The sequence below is a fragment of the Phalaenopsis equestris genome, unplaced genomic scaffold (genome assembly GCF_001263595.1).
Source record: "Phalaenopsis equestris unplaced genomic scaffold, ASM126359v1 Scaffold000648, whole genome shotgun sequence".
NCBI classification, from domain to species: domain Eukaryota; kingdom Viridiplantae; phylum Streptophyta; class Magnoliopsida; order Asparagales; family Orchidaceae; genus Phalaenopsis; species Phalaenopsis equestris.
In genome coordinates, this window is record NW_018165088.1 from 36,420 (window position 1) to 60,610 (window position 24,191).

Consider the following 24,191-nt stretch of genomic DNA (forward strand, 5'->3'; position numbering starts at 1 on the left):
AAAAAAAAAAAATTAGAAACACACGTGAATTGTTCAAGTTGTACAAGGCCTATAAAGTAGAAACAAACAATTTTTTGTTTGAACTGAATCCAAGAAAAATAAAATATAAATGGTTTCTTATCAAAATATTAAAACATTTAATGTAAATTAAAATCAAAAGACCAATAGCAAAGACAATTGCAATCTGTTGCTGGGGTTCAAAAAGCTAAATTTATGTCAAACAAAGGAAAGGAAATAATTTAGTACAGGTAAAGCGGTGGTGAAAAAAATAATTACAATGTAACAGAAACATGTAAAAGGTGAACAAATGACATAGAATATCAAGGCAGTTATAAAGTTCCCACTAAAATATTAACATCAAGAGCACAAATTCATCAAGAAATCAAGAGCTATGAGTTCGACATCAATCAAATAATCAAATGCATCCAAGATAAGCCTTGATATATAACTTAAAAAAATTCTATGAAAGTTAAAACTTCAATTTTTAAATCTTAGTTCATAATTTTTTGATTTTTTTGACATTTTGTTTACTGTTTCAAATGGTACACTTCACAATTAATTTTCCGTTAATTTAATAAGCTTTAAGTTCATTAGGAAACTCCTTGGCAGGCCATAACATGTGACCCAATTCAAAATACAAATAACTCAAGTATAGGTGAGCGATTGAACTGGTTTCAACTCCCCATCGTATTTTTATTCTTTCCCTTATTTTCAATTTTTAATTTTGAAACTTCAGGGATAAATCCAATGTTCTAAATGTTCGCTAAATGGTTGATAGATAAAACTTGAGGACGTTACTATCTTGGGAAGGGAGCTTGGTGGCTGGTTAATGCAATAGCCAATAAATGATGCATTCTTCCTATTCTGAGGTGAAAAGTTCGGACAATATTTTGCAGCCACAAGACATGATGGAACAATGCATTTATCCTAGTATGCATGCTATAGGCAATCATAATGACTATCAAAGAATCTACTTGACTATTTGGCCCAGAGCATGATACGACTAGCGGTCAAGTCACATTGAAATGGGGTTGAGCAAATTGCATGATGAGGTCGAAAAGTATTCTAACTCTTCATGCCACTCAATATCAATCAAGATTAAGAGAAATCGGGCAGAATTAAGCGTTTCCTTTTTTGAATTGCTCGATTAAATTCTTTGCTTTTATTGCACGGATAATTTCCTTTTAGCTGAATATTTAGATTAGGAGTATGTATTATTAAGCTACATAAAATAGATTATACAGATTACTATGTACCAAAAATAAATTGTACAGAATATTATTTATTGGAATGAAAGCAAAGAAAAAAGGCATTCAGCCTATTCACTCAAAACATTGACATGATATCAAAGCCATGTTGAATCGTTCAGGTCTGAAATTTTGGTGTCTTCAACGTTGGAATCGTTCGTCCATCTTCGACTGCAAATCTCTGAGAGTCTAGACTTATTCGTCTGAATAGCTCACCTTGACTAGACTGCTTGTCCGCTCGTCTATTCGTCTGGACTGGTTCGTTTGTTCGTTTGGTTCTCTTAACCGGGTTGTTCAATCTTTTGGATTGCTTCGGCTGCTTCGCCTGATCGGCTGCTTCGCCTGTTCGGCTGATTATTGATTGATTTGATCTGTGTGCTACGCCTGCTCTGTCTACTTCGTCTAAACCTTTGCTTGACTTCGCCTGCACCGTCTTCGTTCTACTTCGTCTACTCTGTCTTCGACCGCTTCATCTGTTTGTCTCTACATTTTGCTTCCGTTGGTTTTGTTTGCACACAGAGCTCACCTGATTCGATCCTCGTCTTGAATTTTCGACGACTTTGTCCTTCGTGCACTGCCACAGCCTCATCCCTATTCACATGGATTTAGATCAACAACTTTCTTGGTAATCAACATGTGAGTGACAGATCTAGTTAAAATGTTTTCCTAAATCTTAGCTATCAGATTTACGGGAAAGAATTAGGTCGCATAGGAATTTCAGCTCAAGATATTTTTGAAAAAGGAGCTTCAGGGTCATATTGATGGGTCTTCTACAGCATCTACAGAGCCGAAAGATCTTGGTCGATGGGAGGCAAAGGATGCTTGAATTGTTTGTTGGATTTTGGGATATATTGAGGCTCATATCTTGAACAATTTACGATCCTTTGGCACGGCTAAAGAAATGTGGGAATACTTGAAGCGCGTCTACAATGAAGATAATATTGCAAAACACTTTTAATTGGAACTTAATATGAGTAATTATAGTTAAGGTAATCTCTCAATTGAACAATATTATTCTGACTTTCTAAATTTATGGAACGAATATTCTGGCATTATCTATGCTAAAATGTCAAAAGAGAGCTGAGAGCTTAGCTTGTCTTGCTTGTCTTCAAGCTATTCATGAAGTCAGTCGTCGCAATCAGTTTTTGATGAAGCTCATGCCTAAATTTAAAACTGCTCAAGTCGGGTTGCTGAATAGAGATTCAATTCCTTATTTAGATGTATGTTTCGGTGAATTACTGAACGAAGAACAAAGATTGACAACTCAAGCGGCTATCGGTACATATGGTAGTCATCAGAAATAGTTAATGTTGCATATGTTGCTCAGATCCGAGAGATGGAAACAAAGCAGTTTTACAGTTGCAAAGCATTTAGACATATTGCTGGTTAATATAGCAAGAAATTTTGTAATTACTGTAAGAAAAAAGAACAAATTATTAAGGAGTGTCCTACGCGACCTCAAAACCGCAAACCACAAGCTCTTAATGCTACTGTATCCGACTCTCACAATCCTTCTTCGACATCTACAACTGTCGGCAATAATCAATCTATTTTCACAAGATATGGTTCAACAGATGATTCTCTGTCTTTTTTGCTCTTAGTCTTCAAGAAAAATGTAAGACTATTATTTCTATTCCTTCTCCTTCGTTTGTTAATTTCAGCACCACAAATCATATGACTGGCACATCTAATTTATTGCATAATCAATTTTTGTATGCCGGTACTCAACATATTCAAGTTGCTGATGGAAATAATATTCAAAATTACGGTTGTAAGTGATATTAGCTTCTCTTTTTGACATGTATTGATTTCTCTTAAATTATATATGAACTTTTTTTCTGTTGATCAAATGATGGATAATAATCGTGACTAAACTTTTCTCGTGATGGTTTTATTGTACAGGATCAGGTGTCGGGGAAGGTGATAACTAAAGGGTCAAAAGTGGGCAAGTTATTTCCATTATAAATTTACATCCCTCGAACTTTGTCATTAGTTTCTTCAGTTGTTGAAAATAAAGTTGGCGCCTGACATAGACGATTAGGTCATCCAAATAATGTGGTTTTGAATCATTTACAAGAGTAATTATAGCTAAGGTCATCCAATCTTTGTCCTTCGTGTACCGCCACAATCACTCGTCCCTATTCACGTGGATTTTGATCAATGACTTTCTTGATAATCAACTTGTGAGTGACAGTTCTATTTAGAATGTTTTCCTAAATCATAGCTATCAGATTTACGAGAAAGGATTATGCCGCATGAGGATTTTAGCTCAAGATGTTTTTGAAAGGGAAGGAGCTTCGGGGTCATATTGATGGGTCTTCTCCAGCAATTACAGAGCCGAAAGATCTTGGTCAATGGGAGGCAAAGGATGCTCGAATTGTTTGTTGGATTTTGGGACCTATTGAGGCTCATATGTTAAACAATTTATGATCCTTTGGCATGGCTAAAGAAATGTGGGAATACTTATAGCGCGTCTACAATCAAAATAATACTGCAAGACGCTTTCAATTGGAACTTAATACGAGTAATTATAGTTAAGATAATCTCTCAATTGAATAATATTATTCTGGCTTTTTAAATTTATGGAGCGAATATTTTGATATTTTTAATGCTAAAATGTCAAAAGAGAGCTTAGCTTGTCTTCAAACTATTCATGAAGTGAGTCGTCGCGATCAGTTTTTAATGAAGCTCATGCCTAAATTTAAAACTGCTCGAGCTGGGTTGCTGAATAGAGATCCAGTTCCTTGTTTGGATGTATGTTTCGGTGAATTACTGTGCGAAGAAAAAACATTGGCAACTCAAGCGGAAGTCTGAATATCGTGATATGTCCTCTATTTGTTCTGAGATCATTTGGCTTCGGAGCTTGTTGGCTGAGCTTGGTTTTCCTAATCATGTCTTTCATGAGCACACGAAACACATTGAAGTCGACTATCATTCTATTTGAGAAGTCAATGATAATGGTGTTATTTCTTTTTCTCATATCTCTTCTGCTCTTCAAACAGCTAATATATTTTCTAAGATTGTTTCTCGGCAGCGTCACAAATTGATGCTTCTTGATCAGTCAGCATCAATTTGAGAAAGGAAGTCAATCAAGAATAAATGAAATCGGGCAGAATTAAGAGTTTGTTCTTTCAATTGTTCGATTAAATTCCTTACTTTTATTTTACGGATCATTTTCTTTTACTTGAATATTTAGATTAGGAATATGTATTATTAAACTACCTAAAATAAATTATACAGATTATTATGTACCTAAAATAAATTGTATATACTATTATTTATCAGAATGAAAGCAAAGGAAAAAGACATTTTGTCTATTCACTCAAAACACTGACACTCGGTTTGGGCAATAACCTCAACTTCAACCTCATTAGAAAGCTTTTAAGTATGTACAATAAAAACAATAGTTTCATAACTAAACAATCTTGCATAAAACACCTACTAACCTTTAAAGTTATTAAAAACCACCATTTTTCTAATTAATACCAGCAAGATCTAACAATGAATTTCCTTATTTTTTCATCTAAATTAAAAAATAAACCATGATAATGGGTTTAAGATCCTCATGATCAAATACTACTTTTTTAATTTGTACGACAATAGTTTTTAGCATTATCCACAAAATTTACTACAATATTATGACAAATGTTATGTACTTTCAAGATCAATCACCAGGGTAAGCAACTTGGCCATTATCTGTAGCAGGTATTAACAGTTTTTTTTAGGGTGCATTTAATGAAGCAGGCTTATGAATACTACCTACAATCGAGCATAGACAGTAAGTTTAAGAAAATTCGCTAAATGGATTAAGCTTGAATTAACTTACAAGCGGAGAAATATAAGACAACTAAAATCGGTTATTAAAGCAAAAACCAAATCAATAGACAAACATGTTTTGTATGTCAAATTTACAACTTCAGTAAGAAACAACAAAGAGAAACTAAAATAAAAAAAAGGAACAGGCCCTAACAACTCTTCACAGATATTTTCTATCTTAAATCACAATAAATAGTTGATAAATAACGGCCTACAAATGCACCATTTGGCTAACAAATTCAAGAAAGGCCATGCCTGGAAAAGCAAAACCATTCAGCAAAGAGCTGTTAATTTCTGCAGCAAAAACTACAACATTACACAAGTGTACCTTCAATTTCTCCCTTCTAATAATTCTCTCACAAAGAAGACGTAACTTCTCTAGGTCAACCTGTAAAAGAATTTCAATGTTAAGTAAACATATATGAAGATATCCATCATACAGAATAATTTCAATGGCAAATTTAGAGAATGTACAAGTTAAAAAATAGTACAAAAAAACATTTGCAACACCTCAAATTGAATTTATTTTGAGGAATGTGACTACATAAAAAAGTAAATGCAACTAATTTTTCAGAAATAAAATTTTCCTCGGTGACATCAAATAAGATTTATTGCCTTGATTCATTCCTAACTGTATGAATTGCTAACTAAAAACACCGCAATGTTTAAGAAAGGTGCATGACAATTCCATATGAAGCGCTTTAATCATTTCAAATAGAAAGGAATGGCAAACAAGATACATTGACATTTCCAATTAAAGAAAAATTACATAGATACCAGTCAATTATAAAGTATTTACATATCTAAAACTTAAGCTTCAATTTTTTCATATATGCCACCTTACCCATACATGAAAAATGCATTTCAGTTTTTAATAGTTAAAATAGTGGTACTTTTGATGTAGCAATATAAATGATTTAGGTGGTACAAATGTAAAAAGCAAAGTATAGGTTTTAGATATGTAAATATAAGAATTGGGTGGTATGTATGTAAATGCCCCAGAAAGTAATTATAGCATAGCATACAAATTAGTATCCTCTTCTAAAACCAGCCATCAATAACTCGCAAGTGATTTTTATACTGAGTACTGCTTCAATATAAGAGAGAAACAAGCCTGGGTGTTTTGTGGGAGAGGGAGCGATGAGATCAGACTTACCCTCACTTGCTTTATATTCTTAAGCTCCTCAGCGCCATGCTGACTATCAACCTAGAGATACAGATGAGAAAGATAGTAAGGTAAATAAACAAGGCAGTGTACAGCACATCGGTGATGTACAACATGGTATTCTTGTGACTTTTTTTTTTGGAATTATGTATAAAAATGATATTAATAAATTACATAAAAAAAATAAAATAAAGATAAGGGTTGGTGAGGCACCTTTTCTCTCTGCTCCACGCTATGCTTTTCACAATAAGACTTGTGCTGGAACCTGCCACCAATAGCTTTTATGTTCATGAATAAGCCAGCACTTCTAGCACAGGTTGGATGAAATTTAGCTTGGCAATGTCCATAGCTGCACTGCATAGAAAGAAAAAATAAAAAAAGAAAAAAAATGAGCAAGTCGGTATGATTAAACCATCAGTTTACGTAAGATTCACAAAGATTACAAACCTTAAGGCACAGACCAAGTTTGTAATGACATATACCGCAAGTATTTATGTCCTTTTCCTTGGAGATAGAATCCTGAAAAGCATGATCAAACAGTATAGGTCATGATTGATAAAATTTATGCAAGATGATAGAATAAAGGAAGAATTATTAAGAAATTGGGACGTAGCACAAAATGATCACCATTCCCACGATCAGATTTTGCTGGCCCCTTTTGAATGTTGATTCCATCAACCACTACAAGAAGATATGTGCATGAAAACTCCAGAAAAAGAATATCATTAAGAATAATGACATGCTAACAATTAGAGAAATGAGAATGACAGAAGCGATAAAAAGAAATGACTTGAAATACCTCAGCACAGAAGGCATGAACCCATTCTCCATTTGTTGATTTGCGGAATGCACCAGTCACACCACCGCATAAACTACACTTGGCTCTAGAACAAGTCTTTTCACCACTGCCCAATTGTTGATCTCTAGGATTTGATTGTAAGGCGGTATCTTCACAAAGCTCACATAGCCATGGACCAGTAGGATCTTTAAGCTTGCGATAGCAATCCAAGTGAACCGCAAGCTGCTAGTGTGTCTATAACAATCAATACTAAAGGGGAAATAGAAATGAATAAGCAAACATGAATCAAATTCAATGTACATCACCTTGCAGCTAGAACAAACAAAAATACGGTTCACTATCGTTTCAGTCCGCCAACAAACATCACAAACCAATACATTTTCCTGGACAAAATCTGGTAGCTTGAAATCGCCAGAATGTTTATCTGATAAAACTTTAGCAACAGAAGACCTTGCAGTAGTTTCCTTTGGTCGTGGCAAAGGTGGAGGATATAGCGTTGCTCGCCTCGTGGAGGAACTAATTTTAAGAGGATTCTGCAAAAGCACCAGAGAACACATTCATTCAACGTGCTGGTAAACAATTAGATATAAAAGATCAAAATTCCAAAGAAATCATAAGGAATGCTGCTTACAGATAAAAATAAAAAGTAAAAAATTCATATTACAAGAATCATATGCTTGCCACAATTTTAGATAATTTAGCTGCAAAATATGAGAGAAGAAAAATATATTTATTATTTACACAGGTAGAAGATGCATAATATTTATCGGAAAAATATAGTCAAATTGGTGAGGCCCAGAATCAGAAATAAACAGAGCTAAAATCTACCATAAACAGCTCAAAGGGAATAAATGGAAATTATACCTAATGAATTAAAATAATGTAATGAATGCTATATTTAAAATTAATTCTATAAACCATGGCATGTAGATGGCAGCTATGGCAGAATTTTTGAAGGTGTGTGCAGCTATTGAGCCACAGAAGGAATGTCCCACCCCTGGCAGCTTGTATACAAGCGGAGAACGAGAAAAAGCGATGGGCACAGTGATAAGCTGAGCAAGCTAGCTGTTGCTGCTAGCTGGTTTCAAGGATAATAAAGGATTGAATGCAGGGCACTAGAGGTTGGCAACTACAAGAAGGCGGCAAGAGCTCTTCTAGATTGAATTGAGTATTTCCTCACGTCCACTCAAGCTAGACAAAGTATGTTTTACAAATGGAGATTGATCAAGAGCTTTGATAGAGATGTCAATAACGAAGAGTTTTGTTGGAGTGTGATTCATTTAGAAGAATCCTTGGATCACTTCAGCATGCTTAGTCAAATCCTGATGTACTGGGTTCTTAACAATACTAATATTAGCTTGATTGTCATACCTCATCAGTATAAGTTTTGTAGTGAAAATTTTAGTTCTTTTTTAAGGCATTTAAGCCACAAATCTTTACAAGTATCATAGGATGTGATCCTGAATTTTGCTTCAAGACTACAAAAAGCAATAACAGACTATTTTTTTCTTCCCTATGTAGCTAAATTTTCCCATACGAATAAGCAACAACTTGATGTAGAACAACGATCAATTACAGATACAACCCAATCTACATCAATAAAAATTTCTATGCATGTGTAAATTCCTTTTTTGAAGAACTTCCCTTTTCCTTTAAGATATATTAATATCCAATACAAAGAATCAAATTGCTCCTATGTAGTACTCTCCATAAACTAACAATACTATAGGGAAGGGAGATAAAAGATCTAGCATGAGATAAATTAATTAGTTTTTATAATGACCTAATACTTTTTGTTATCAATTGTGAAAATATATTGTCTTTAGGGTTTAGGGTGTGATTGTAGGTTTGCAACTAATCATATTAATTTCCTTTAATAAGTTCAAGGTGTATTTTTATTGCAAGACGAATATCCCTTTGCTTGATTTTATTATATTGATGCCCAAGTTATATTTAATGACCTAAAGTCCCTTATTTCAAATTCTTAAGCGAAAACACCTTTCAAACTTCTTTATTTCTTCTTAATGACTTTCTCTTAAAATGATATCATCATCAAGATGGAACATTTACATTCAAATGATTTTTTGGTAAATAAAATAGGGTCAAACTGTCCTTGGAAGTACACATATTTAATCATCATGATGAATATATCAAACCATGCTCTTAGCGATTGCTTTACACCATTGATAGATTTCTTGAGCCTACAACTTAAGTTGTTCATTTTAGCAACTCATAAAAAAAAAAAAACTTTTCGTTGTCAATTCCAAATGTTAGCAACTCATAAAAAAAAAAAACTTTTCGTTGTCAATTCCAAATGTTCAAATAAACTCTTTTCCAAATAATCTTGATTTTTATCTGTCGATGCTTCCCTCGACTCTACATTTCATAAAAATAATCTATTTTTATAAGTTTCTTCTATTCGAGAAGATTTGACAGATTCCATATATAATTTCATTAAGGGCCAAAATAACTTAATGAACAACATTTTTTCGAACAAAGGCTTGATGCTTCTTTAATGTTCTTTGAAATTTCTACACATCAAAAACTTAAAACTAAATGCATAAGACTTTGGAGAAAGTTTTCCATAGAAAATAGAATGATTGATAGAAAGATTAAAGCAATTTCTTATGCTTTTCCTAATTGTGGCAGTAGCATGTTAAAATCATCCTCAAAATCAAACATGAGGTTTAGTTCTAAAAAAATTTTGTGTTCTACCTTATCAATTAAATTGTCCTGTTAAATGAAATAGACAATCTCCATGTATCTTACTCATAGCATGTGATTTCTAGTATTGGGAGATTCAAGTAGATATAGAAGAGATGTCGAATACAATACTAATAAAGTAGGATTAAAATTCTCATAAAACTCATTCAAATGACAACTGATGTTCTCCCCCAATTGGGGAGAAGAATTGAACATAAAAAAAAAGTTACATCCATGGTAGTGTAGTAATTTCTAGTATTGACATGCATCTGTGTTGGCAAAAAGAGTAGCTAATAAAAATTTATTATATCACTTTTCGGTCTAATTACCTCTTTGTTAACGACGAAAATAGACAAAGGTAGAACAATCAAACAATATGAAAAGAATTATAAATTTTAGATTATATATAAGATAGGTAAGGTTAAAGGTTTGACAAGGATTTCAAATTTTAAAATTCTTCATGTATATGAATTAAAAGATATACAATGGTGAGGGTAGTAATCTCCTCAATAGCAGTTGGGACATTATTAGTAATCATGATTGATCAAGCAAGCTTTAGAAGATGCAAATGATGTTTATTTTTTCTTTCAACTATCATATTTTGTGGAGTAAGAATATAAGATGTTTGATAAAAATACTCTTTGTTGGAGATGTCTCTAAAAACAAATAAAAACACTTTTTTAATTACCAATCATTAGGACTTAAAACTTTAATTATGAATTCAGATTTTATGAAAGATATATATTTATGGAAAAACAAAACCAATGTTTAACTTATCTATTGTTAGAAAAATCCAGTTGGTTCTTGTGTGATCCTCATTGAATGATATAAATTATCTAACATTTAGGGATAGCTACAAAAGATCGGGAGGAATTACAAGGATAACTAGGTAGAAGTTCAAGTGCGTATAGATAAGTACGCAGATATCACATTGAATATCTTTTAAAATTATGTTGATAAAAAGGAATGAAAATTATTTTTTAAGTACATGAAATTTGGATGACCAAGGCGAAAGTTCCACTAAATGAATATATTTTCGATTGAGAAAGATATTAAAGGCGCTTCTAACTTGAATTTTAGTATTCCCTCCATAATTTTCAAAGGATTGGCCTTTTTTCTTTTTGCCTTGCAAATTATCCTTCCCAAAAACCAATCCTAAACTTCACAACTAGTAGTAATATAGTACATATCAATGAAAATTTTGCAAATTGAAAGCAAATTGAAGAAAAGCTTTAAGAATCAAGAAAACTAAGTTAAAAACTAAAGAGCTTGTGATAATGATGGTCCCAATGCCAATTAGCAGTAACATTGACCCATCAAAAATTTTAACAATATAATACTTTAAATATCGATAACAAACTCGAAATAATAGGCCACCCTCATCATAAAAGACCAAAAGCTCCAAAATCTACAATCTAATATTTTGGATTCTTGTTTTGTACATAAAATCCATTTAAGATTATACCTTTTTTGAGCAAACTCATTAATGATGATTTTTGGTGCAAGAAGGTTTTGTTTAAGTAGGATCATCACTGATTTGGAGAAAATTTTATGGATACCATAGTTGTCATGGGAACTTGATTTATGGGAAAAGGCGCATCAAAGGAGAATTTTCTTTCCGCAGTCATTTAGCATTACGCCATCATCTCAATTCAAACAAAACAATGCTTAAAAAAAATAAGGAATGTTCAGAATTGCAGATGTAGAAAATAGATAAGCATGAAAGAAAAAGAATACAAAAAGATAAAAGATGGGAAAAACAAACTCTGATATCATGTTGAAAATTATGAGAGAAGAATACTAAATATTTTCTAACTCATATGGATAGAATATGTACAACATCTATAAGAGAACCAAATCCCAATTGATAGGCCTAAATTTTAAAATAAAACATAAGCTAAAATCAGCCATAACCAGCCTTAACAAAGAAAAAAATAGAAAAAAAATTACACCTAATGAATAAAAAAAAATGTGATATATGCAATATTTCAAATTGATTCTACATTAGGAAACCTGTGACATGTAGATTAAAAGTTGGGGCATAATTTCTAGAGGTGTAATCAGTTATCAGCCTATAGAAGGCTCCACCATGGTCACTTGAAAGCAGCACATAGGAAACAGTAGGCAGAGATGTAAGAATCACGCAAGCTAGTGCTTATAGCTAGATGGCACCAGGTATGGTGTGAGATTGAATGCAGGGGTAGCTGCGACTTCATTACTACAAGTTATGCACATGAGACCTGCTGGATTGAATTCAACACAAGTCACTAAAATTAAGGGGGATGGTGTTTCCTCAATCAAACATTCTTGTGGGAACTGTTGGATCATCCATCATATTCGGAATAAATAAATCCAAATAAAAATTACCACTGGAAATCTTAGCCCGTACTAAAGTTTAGTAAATCTTCATAAAACAAAAGAAAGGGTTTACGGACTAGAGGAGACAATCGAGAGCGCCCCTTGTGCCTGCTTAAACTGAGTGCCTCCCTTCATAGAGGAAGAGGGTGATTACTGAGGTGGCTACTCTGCCACGTGATCCATCTTCCCACTGTCCATTGTTCTAAAGGAGGTGGAAACCTAAGTGGAGTGCAATATTTAGAAGGTGGTCACCCTAGTAGCCATTGACCACACTTTCGACTTGAATACCCTCCAATTTGCTTTTGGAGGTGAAAAAAATTGAGGCCTTCATCCACCAAATTTCAAATAAAATGAGAAACACAAATGCCAAATGCTCAATTGAAGTTAGCCAAGGCAACGATCGCTCCTCTTCCCACCGCGAATGAGTTCAAACATCTCTCATGAGCTGAAGTCTAGGAAAATTTCATCAATATCACTAAGGACATTACCATACCAAAAAAGAAGTAACCAACTCAATAAAGAACAAAGCAAGGCTCCACCAAGAGAACACATAATATATCATCAGAAGTATATAAGGTATTACAAGCAGTGAAAAGCAAGGAGCTGTGGAAGCCCAGCACCTCGCTAGCTTGGCCAATGAAACTAATAAACATTGTGACGAACTTAAATCTAGAGGTGGTTCACATATTGCTTAAGGTTGAGGATGTCGAGAAGTCCCCAAGGTTGCCACCAAAAAATGATATGACAAAAGATTGAAAAAGGAAATGAGCAATTCTGTTAAGAGAAAAGTTTTATGATACCAAACCAACCACATCCACGCACAAAGTGATCATCTCAATGAGAAATAGGAGCAATAGCTCATAAGTCTATTGAAAGTAGATCTTACCACAAAAGAAAGGCAATCATCTAACATCTCAAGCGCAAAAAAGGAGAAACTGAGGTAAAATGACAGCAGGTCTGCTACTACAAATTTTGTTGGGAGTGTGTTCAAAGCAACTTGATAGTTCTTCCCAGAAAAAACATGGCGAGGTTGAAAATATGATCAAAACAAGTCAGCCCCTAGTCCTCGAGGAATGGGATCAAGCTGAAGAAATTCTTGGGGACAGAATTCCCGGAGCACTTGAAAGAAAGAGAGCTTCATAGAGCTCATCAATTGACTAAAGTGAGATCAAAGAAAATATGAAAAGTGCCAATGAACCAAATATCAAGGAAGGTCAATAACACTGCTTGAATGGCCTACCCATCAAGGATATATGGTCCAAAAGATGTTCCCAAGAATGCATGATAAGCCAAGCTTGAGCAGCTTTTTGTTTGCATAACAAGTTAATATATAGTGTCTTTCAAGGGGGTTCAAAAGGCTCACAAAGAAAGGGTTCCTCCATAAACCAATGCATCCCTTTAAAAGATGGTGGAAGGAGAAATCTTTTATGCCAACCTCGTGAATCAAGATGAATTTCCTATTGCCAATGATGCGGCACTCGACCAAATCACACATATTTCTGGAGAGCTGATGAAATTATTTTCGTATTTCTGGAGCCAAGAGTGTCCTACAAATGACCAGAATGAGGTTCCAGTATCAATGATATTTTGCATGTGTGATTGAATCCAACTTTGACCATTTTCCAAAACTGTTGGTCAAAGTCATGTTCGATAGTTGTAGTGTGTTATAGAGGAGGCGAGTGTAGAAAAAATTTTGGCCATCATTCAAGAATGTCACCAGTATTGCTTGATAATGGTAATTAGTTATGGAAGAGGCCATGTTGAATCCACTAAAGATCAATTGAACCATTTTGAGATGCACCATAGATGCATACAAGTTTTATCAAGGTCATGAAGATCAAGTTTTATTGGGGACCAGTCTTGCTCAATTGAAGATGAGGCAGTGAACTCGCCTAAAATAAAAGGATTTTAGCAAAGAAGTATAAGAGTGATGTTAATTGAAGAGCAAGTAATGAGGCCACATTAAGAGGCCATGTTGAACCCACTAAAGATCAATTGAACAATTTTGAGATGCACCGCAGATGCATACAAAATTTATCAAGATCATGAAGATCAAGTTTATTGGGGACCAGTCTTGTCTATTTGAAGATGAAGCAATGACCTTGTTTACGAGAAAATTATTTTAGCTAAGGACTATAAGAGCGGTGTTAGTTGAACATAAGTAAGAAGACTACATTAAGAGGACTAAGAGATGATGACAGTTAATCAGTGATTATTAAAACTATATAAATAGAAGTGCATGACAATTTCATATGAAAAAAAGCTAGCACTACACAATGATGGCAACCAAGTAGGCAGAAAAGATATGTAAATCAATGCAAGCTACAATAACGACTGAGGAGCAAGCATCTAATGCAAAGAACTACATGCAAAAATGTTGGCTGAAGAGCAACAAAGCTGCATAAAGAAGTAGATGATAATGTCAATTAAGATGCAAGCATCAAATTTTCACAAAAGTGCAAGAGACATGTCAGATTGAGGAAATTGCATTGAAGCCCTAGAAAGAACAACAGCAACAACAAAGGATTAATCCCACTACGTGGAGTCGGCTACATGAATCTTTTTTCTCCATTGCGTCCTATTTAGTGCATATTTTCATTTAATTATATTAATTTAAGATCATTTTTTATACAATAAGCCCAAGTCTTCATAGGTCTACCTCTATCTTTCTTAACATCAAGTCGAATCTAAAACATCTACTCTCCTAATCGGATCATCAAATGGTCGACGCTTAATATGACCAAACCATCTAAGAAAACTTTCTCTAATTTGTCTGTCACAGGAGTTACACCAACCCTATCACGGATATATTCATTTCCCAATTTGTCTCTAAGTGTAAAGCCACTCATCCACCTAATCATTCTCATCTCGGCAACACTTAACTTAATATTATGCTTCTCTTTTAAAGGCCAACATTCAGCACCATCGAGCATTGCAACTCTCACCACCGTCTTATAAAATTTTCCTTTCAGCCTAACCGGTACTATTTTATCACAAAAAAAGCCCGAAGCATTCCTCCACTTCAACCAACCAACTTGAATTCTACTAATAACATCCACATCTATATCACCATCGCTTTGAACAATAGGCTCGAGATATCTAGATCATTCACACCTTTTAATAATTTGTACACTTTTGTCACTGGAGCTACTACTACTAAAATTGCATTCTATGTATTCGGTTTTAGTTCTACTCAAACGAAGGCCTTTAGACTCCAATGTAGACCTCCATAATTCAAGTTTTTCCAAGGCTTTTTCTCTCGTTTTATCCACGAGAAGAATATCATCAGCAAAAAGTATACACCAAGGTACATCCTCCTCTAGATGTCCAGTAAGACCATCCATAACTAAAGCAAAAAGATACAGGCTTAAAGTCGATCCCTGATGTAATCCAACAGAAATAGGAAAATATTTTGTCAATCCTCCTTCAGTTTGAACACAAGTAATAGCTCTAGTATACATATCTTTAACAACACCTTTCTTCTCAAGAACTCTCGAAAGGATATCTCTCGGAACCTTATAGTAAGCTTTTTCTAAATTAATAAAAATCAAATGTAGATTCTCCTTACTATCTATGAATCTCCATCAAACCTCTCAATAAATGTATAGCTTCCATAATGGACCTGCCCGACATAAATCCAAATTGATTATGAGAAATCTTTGTAATCTGTCTTAACCTATGCTCAACTACCCTCTCCCATAATTTAAAAGTATGACACATCAACTTAATTCCTCTATAATTTGCACACTCTTGTGCATCCCCTTTATTCTTAAAAATGGAGACCAAAATACTCCAAAAATGGAGACCAAAATACTCTTCCTCCACTCCTCAGGCATCTTCTTAGTTTTAAAAATAATATTAAAGAGCTTCGTAAGACAAGAAACTTCTAAATCTCCTAAATATTTTCATACTTCAACTGGAATATCATCAGATCCTACAGACTTTCCACTTGATTTTCTTTAAAGCCTCGTCAACTTCTTTTTACTAATGCAACAGTAAAAATAAAATATTTAATTATTATTAACGATATTAATATCACTAAGATTGATAGTATTTTCAGAAGCTTCATTAAAAAGTTTATCAAAATAACTCATCCACCTATGTTAGATATCTTTTACTAAAAAAACACTTTTTGATTTTCATCTTTAATACACTTTAATTGGGTTAAATCTTTACTTTTCTTTTTTCTTTGTTTGGCTAGTTTATACATAAATTTTTCATCATCTTTAGTATCTAATCTATTATAAAGATCATTAAAAGCAGAATTTTTAGCGTCACAGATTGTTCATTTAGACTCCATGCGGGTCGTTTGATATTTTCTCAGTTTTCTAAGCTTTTACATTTAAACCAATTTTTTATAGCATAACTTCTTATATTTTACCTTATCTTGTACATTATTATTTCACCAACAATTTTTATTTAAAAAACTTTTTCTTTTGATTTTACAAGTACATCTTTTGTTAATTGTTCAATAGTTATTGTTACTTTATCCCACATAGCATTGCTTCATCATGAACATCACAAATTTTGAAATCTTGAATGTTATTCATAAAAATAATTTTATTTGTATCTTTTAGATTCCCTCATCTAATTCTACGATGACAAGTCATAATATTCTTTATTTTAGAACTCTTCATCTTAAAATCTAAAACTAATAAACGATGTTGAGTACTTAAATCCTCACTTGAAATGACCTTACAATCTTTACAATCTCGACGATTTCTTCTTCTTAAAAGAAAATAATCAATTTGTGTTTTATTAGATCCATTCTTATAAGTAATAAGAGGCTCAACTCTTTTCTTAAATAAAATATTCATAATAACAAAATCATACGTTACAAAGAAATCTTAAACAGCTCTACATTCCTCATTAGTCACTCCAAAACCGTAGCTAATATGAATATTTCTGAAATCTTCTACCACTCTACCGATATGTTCATTTAAATCTCCTCCAATAAAAATTCTTTCTTCAAGATGTATCATTTGAATTAAGTCTTCTAAGTCATTCCAGAATTCATCTTTAAACCATATATCTAAACCTACTTGAGAAGCAATAGCACTTATAATATTAAAAATCATAGTATCACTGATAATTTTAAGGGTTACAATTCTATCTCAAACTCTATCAATTTTTACAACATTATCTTTCAAACTTTTTATCTATAACTACACCTACACCATTTCTAGTGTGACTCTTACATGAATACCAAAGTTTAAAACCTAAGTTATCAATCTCCTTAGTCGTTTCTCCAACCCATTTAGTTTCTTAAGTTATCAATCTCCTTAGCCTTTTCTCCAACCCATTTAGTTTCTTTAATACATAAGACATTGATCTTTCTATGAATCATAATATCAACTAATTTCATTAATTTACCATTAAGAGTACATAGATTCCAAGATCTAATCATAATATTAATTTCATTAGTTTCATGAACTAACTTCTTTACCCACATCCGTCTAAAATGTGGAAATTCTTGCTTATTTAACACTACAACTGGGCGTCGGTGTAGCAGCATTTGCACACTTTTCACTGTATTCAGGCTATACAACGCGTCGCTTCCAAGGGACGCCCTAGCACTTACACAATGATCAAAATGATTCATGTCATGATTTTTATGGCAAAGTTTACGCTGACTGTCAACTACCTAACGCAACCCTCCACTTTTCACATCCGGGCTTGGGACCGACAATGGCAGTGTTAAGCACCATAAAGAAGCACCAGCAAAAAGATGGCCAAGAAGCAAATTTCAAAGTCATATAAAAAAGAGCAAGTGATGGTAACATAGACAAGAATCATATATATATAATATATATATATATCACAGTCCAAAAATACGCAATAAAAAGTTTGTCTGAGCGTGTTTTTGAAAATTATGTAATGAGGCTTATGCCTCATTTGGTATTACATAAAGTTTATTCCTCACATAATGTGAGACGCACCTTGCTTCACTTTTGGTGAAACATGCGCATTTAGATCTACGATATTTTTATAAATAATTATAAGTAAAATAAACCTAATAAATAACTTTTTACAAATTAATATACAATTAGGGATGTAATTGAAGTTATAAGCATCAACACTGTTATTATTTTAAAATCTAGTAAATACTCTTATTAATTATTTTTTATTAGATGAAAGAAAGATGACTTAGATTGAGCAAGATAATGAGAGATTATATATACAACTTAAGATGGACAAAAGAGAAGGCAAATCGATATGTGGATGATTCTAATAAATACCAATTGATGAAGGATTTTGATATTCTTAGAAATTCCAAAGCATGTCGATTTTGAGATGACTTCTAAATTTAGAAATTCCAATGATGAAGGATTGTCATATTCTTATTATGATACGGGACAGGAGGGGAATGAGAGACTCATTGTATAAAACTTATCATGGCTTATTTAAATGTTGTATAACACTTTATTCTATGATTTAATATTTAGATATTAACACATTACTTCTTACTTTATGCAGTTAATTACTTCTTACTATCTTAGAATGTTAATAAGTTTTTTTTTAATTCATTAATAAGATAAGAAGTTATTAATATATTACTTTTTACTACACAACTAAAACTGATATACTATTCCTTACTTTGTACAGTTTGTTAATTCTAAGGCTTACGCCTCGCCTTGGGGATGAAAAATGCTTCAATACCTTATGTGCAATTTTAAGCCTTGCATATAAATACAACAAAGATGATTGTCAAGAAGCAAGCACCAAAGCTATATAAGTAAGTGGTGAGCTTTGTATGCATCAAACTGTACAAAGTGTTGCAAATAATAATGCACTGAGGAGCAAGCATCAAACTATGTAAAAAGGAGGGGAAGTCAAAATTCACTGAGAAACAAGTCCCAAAGTTGAGTGAAGGAGAGAAGGTGATGTGGGCAGAGTAAGTACTAAGGCTATGTAAAGAGGGCAAGTGAAAATGGCGGCTTAGAAGCAAGCAACAAAGTTTAGCAAAAAGGTGCAGGGGATATAATAATAAGTATAGGGCATAGACTCGAGTAAAGAAGCACATGCAATAGTGTAGGCTGAGGGGGAACCAAAGTCGTGAAGAGTGGACAAAGAATCTATAACTTCTACATAATTTAGAGGTCAATTAAGGAGTAGGACAAAGCAAATGTCATTATCATCAACATATAAATTGGTGTATGCTAGCACTTTACAACAAAAGACCTTAATAGGATCCCATTCGATAAGAGATGAGCCTCTTTAATAGCCCACCAATTCAAGAAGGATGTTAATGATTGTTAAAATGAGTGAAGTCAAGCATTGACGGAAAAAAAGCTAACCTTGTTCAATCTCAACAAGGGATGGTAGATCCTTGAATAAAGATCCATGCCTAAAGTAGTTTGCAACACTAAATGGTAGTATTATGTTACGACAGTGCCTAGCCTAAGGGCAAATTTGTCTTTTATCACCGAAGGACAATTTAGGCTTTTCTTATTCTTATTATTGGTAGGTATAAATATGTTTGTTATGTCTAGGGTTAAGTTTATACAGGAGATTGGATTGTGAGTCTTAGGTTTAGGTTTTGGGAGAGATTTCCTACCTCTCAAATTGTAGGAATTGGGAGAGATCGACTATCTCTCGAATCAGAGGTGTTTATCTTTGTATTATCATTGAGTTGTCTGAATTATTGAAATAAGAAACTTGTTTGCCTTAATTTCTCAAGAAAAGCATATTGATTTTAAAATTGGATCGTATCAAATTAATACCAGAGTGCTGTTCTGGGAATTTAAAAAGAAAATTTAGGTTATCTACTCGAAATGTGACTCTTGGAATAAGCATCCCAAGCAGAAAGTTCAGATCGGACTGCTGCACAGACGCGAGTATGGGATGGCGGAGAAGGCAAACCATGGAATCGCGACTTAGAGGGACCAGCGGGATCGTGGTTGTCTGCGCGAAACAGACACACCGACTACGCGTTACGATCGCAATCAAAGCTAGCGGGAAAGGCAGAAGCATGGGTAAGCGGCGCATAGAGACCTGAAACTCCAATTCTTCTCTCGCGTCGTCTACTTTATCTCGTCGCGATCAAAGCTAGCAGGGAAGGCAGGGCAAGGTGAGTGGCATACAGAAACCCGAAACTCCCATTATTCTCATCCTCTCGCATCGTCTACATGCACCAGTAGAGATCAAAGCTAGCAGGAAGGCAGTGACAGGGAAGTAGCCTACAGAGACACAAAACTCGGTTTTTTCTCAAGTTCTCACGGCATCCAAGCCTTAAGATGGAATCAGGGCTACATTGACATGTTTTTAGCTATCGTCTTTGCGTGAATCTGCACTTTGGTTCACCGAACAATTGACGGCGGGCATACGTTTTCGTGACATAAACCCGCAAATCAATCGACGGGATTTCAAAGTACAAGTGTTTTCATGCTTTGTGATTAAAAAAAAAAGGAAGTGATAGCAACAAAAAAAGTGAATGATTTAGAGAAAAAATAGAAGAGATCAGACAAATCAAATTTGGGATGGAAGAAAAGTTTGCCATCATAAATGATAGATTTTCTTCCATAAAAACCGAATGAAAAACCGATTTGAGAGCATGGGGAAAATTCGAGAGTTACTAAAAAGAATCATAAGATACAATCCAAAAACCCCCCAACAACTCAATTGACAAATTCTAACCAAAGGTTGACCAGAGAATCTGTTGAAAAATTGAAAGAAAAAGAGATCGAATGTGAGGAATATGATGAAAACATCCACCATCACGAACCACCTCTCAAGGCTTCGATTAGGAGTGGATTAGAGATTTATGATGAAGGTGGTTGGGCCAAAACATAGAGAAGGGATTATGTCAGAGGTTTGGTGAAGCACGAAGAAGGGGGAGAAGTAAGGAGGGGATATAACTACAGTCAAAGGAGTTTTACCCTTGATACATGGGGGGCTAACATTGCAGGAAGAGGAAACTGCGATGGACAAGTTAGAGTTAAGATGTTGAAGATATCGATCTTCGAAAAGAAAAACCCACATGGGTGGGTATACTAAACGGAGCAATACTTCGCAGTGAATGGGTTAGATGGGGAGGAAAAACTCATGGCGCAGGATTGTGTTTGGAGAGAAAGCTTTAGGGTGGTTTCAGTGGAGGGAGGCTAAATACTCAATTCATTATTTGTTGGAACATTTATGAGTCATTCGGGAAAGAGACCTAAACGAGCAATTCTACGCCTTGACTCAAGAGATAATGGTAATGGAATATAAGGAGAGATTTGAACTATTGTCGGGACGACTGTGGGGGATTTCTGAATCAGGACTTGAGGGAAATTTCATGAAAGGCTTAAAGCCCGACATACGAGCAGCACTCCAACCACTAAGAATGTGGGGATTGGCGGAGATGATGAAGCTAGCCCAGATGATGGAATACAAGAACCAGATGAAGAAAATCAACTGGAGCAACACAGATGGAGCGTCGTACAAAACTGCTGCAACCACGATGATGCCAAAATTTCAGACAGTGGAAGTCCAAAGGAGGCTACACGAGACAAATAATGGACCCCGACCGGGAGCAACACTCGAGGGTCTTATAGAGACAGAAATTCAGGAGAAACAAGCCAATGGGTTATTTCTTCAGAGTGATGAGAAATTTACCCCAAGGCACTGTTGCAAGGATCTAAGATTACAAGTTATCATAGTGCAAAACAAGAAAGCAGAGAATGAAGAAATGGAGACAAATGTGGAGAAGGAACACTTATTTTTTCCCACCTTGAGGACAATGTGTCTTTAGGGTGGAAAATATTGTTACGAGAGTGCCTAGCCTAAGGGCAAATTTGTCTTTTGTACACCTTAGGGAAATTTTGTCTTTTCTTATTTTTATTATTGTTGGGTATAAATATGCTTATTATGTATAGGGTAGGGTTAGGTTCATGCAGAAGATTGGATTGTGAGTCTTAGGTTTAGGTTTTGGGAGAGACTTACTACCTCTCAAATTGTAGGAAATGGGAGAGATTGCCTCCCTCTTGAATTGTAGGTGTTTATCTTTGTATTCTCATTGAGTTATTTGAATTATTGAAATGAGAAATATGTTTTCCTTAATTTCTCTGGAAAAGCATGTCGATTTTGAGATCAGATTGTATCATATTATTGGTAGTTGTGGGTAGCATTTTAGTGAGATTAAAGAGCGTGAAAAACTTTATATCTTAATTTTTAAATTTGATCAAGTGTTTTGGAGTTTTTTGTCGAGTTACTAAGGCTAGTATAAAATGAGCTAGTTAGGGTTGGTTTTGGTTGGTAACGGAACAAAAATATTTGTGTATGGTTACCCTAGGATGTGTGGTTATGATCTAAACTAGAGATTTATGTTTAAAGTAGTATATGTGAGTGTCAAGGAGTATATAATAAGAATCAAGTCTAACCTTGCCTAGCTTAGCCAAGAGCTTTATAAGAAATTTTGTAGGGGATGCAAAGTTAAGGTTGGGTATTGGATGGTATTTTAGAATTCCAGGGACAGAATTTTACTTAGACTGTGAGTAGGAATTAAGATGATAGCATATAAATAACTACCTAATCTCACTAAAGATAGGGTAAATTAAAGATATCAAGCTCCAAGCTAAAAAAGAGCAATTCATCATTCATAAAATTTCATTTGAAAGCTTGAAAAATGTTATTACATATCAGCCAGCCCAATTAATATGAATTACATTGATAAAAATTAAAAAAAAAATGAAGAGAAGCTGTGGAGAAAAGGTTAGGTGTCCAAACATAAAGGAATGTGCCAACCATCTTCATAATTTATTTATTTTTTTTTTAAATGACCAAAAAAATACATGACTCAATTTAAAAAGTCAAATCTTCTAGAATCTAAATTTAAAATTTAAATAATAAAGCCTAAACATAAATTATTTATTTTTTATTAGATTCTTGCTATGGGTGTTGATTGGGCACTTTGTTAGGTTCTCTTGTAATCAGACTATTGGATTTATTAATTTGAGAATTTGAATAAATTTTGGCTTTCACTTGGATTCTTATAATTTTGCTTTCAATATATTGATCATATCTTATTATACCGCTTAATTTTTCTTCATACAAAATATAATATATATTTATAAAATAATCATACATTGGTATATATCAATTATGGATTCCCACAAATGACCAAGTGCAAGTGATGATTTGAGATCAATTGAGTTCCTTTCAATATGTCATTCATAAAGAGTAATCCCTTTTAGCACAATACATTAAGAAAATTAATGAGTTTGCCTTACAAAATGTCTGCTCAACGCACTCATAAGCTCAAGCAAGTGGATTTAAAAGCTTATAAAGGAGCAACAAATGAACTTGCTAAGCCTTTTACAGGGAGTGGTATGATGTCAAAATGATCTTACCTTTCACTTAGAGTACTTATAATGGTGACGCAAACAGGTAAGTTGGTACTTTTGGCAAGGTGTAGTTAAAGAGGAATGTATTTCTACAATATTCATGCGAAATAGAAAAATTCCAATTGGATTTAATGAATAAAAAATAATTGAAACACACGTGAAACAGCAATATAATCAATATTTAAGGTTAAATAAATATTTAAAAACCTGTTGACTCAAGCTGATTCCATCAATTGCATCTTTACGATGCCCTGAATTCCTAGAAGAAGCAGCAGCAGCAGTCGCTGCAGCAAATATTGCCTGAGCTTCTTTATGACGTCTCTCTTTCCTCCCTTTTTTCTTTGCTTCTTTAACTTCACAAAGATATTGATTAACAAGTACCATATCCCATCTTTTCCTCCTGAATGCGTCAAGCTCATGAGGAAGACGACTGATCATCCTATAAATCAACTCTTCTGCAAGCGGGAAAAAAAAACATTAGTATCAAAACTCAAAATATATTGGGTGAAAAAATTGTTCACAAATAGTATAAGAAATTAACAACACACGCATATGTGCTCACTGCAACCAAGATAGCAATACAGACAATGCAAAAGATTGAAAATCCAACTAGCTATAATTACCAGATAGCAAAACAAGGAGGCCCAGGAATCCATGACAACAGGCAAACATGGAAGTAATTTAAAGCTTTAGGAAACATTTTCTTTAATTGTAACTATTCCTCGTTCAAATGAATTTTTTTAATAGATATATATATATATATATATATATATATCAGA

The 24,191-nt window shown here is 33.9% G+C and overlaps 1 protein-coding gene across 2 annotated transcripts in view; it reads right to left on the reverse strand.

Annotated features, from left to right (window-relative positions):
- The window catches only part of LOC110030069, a 51,939-nt gene that overhangs the window by 1,074 nt on the left and 26,674 nt on the right, over window positions 1–24,191 (reverse strand). For both annotated transcript variants that reach the window (XM_020732616.1, XM_020732614.1), the window contains exons 8-15: window positions 23,620–23,867; window positions 7,333–7,560; window positions 7,028–7,249; window positions 6,856–6,909; window positions 6,676–6,747; window positions 6,442–6,582; window positions 6,220–6,270; window positions 5,392–5,451 (exon numbers count right to left, since the gene is read on the reverse strand). In XM_020732616.1, coding sequence (XP_020588275.1) covers window positions 5,392–5,451; window positions 6,220–6,270; window positions 6,442–6,582; window positions 6,676–6,747; window positions 6,856–6,909; window positions 7,028–7,249; window positions 7,333–7,560; window positions 23,620–23,867 — 1,076 coding nt within the window. The remainder of the gene's footprint in view (window positions 1–5,391; window positions 5,452–6,219; window positions 6,271–6,441; window positions 6,583–6,675; window positions 6,748–6,855; window positions 6,910–7,027; window positions 7,250–7,332; window positions 7,561–23,619; window positions 23,868–24,191) is intronic.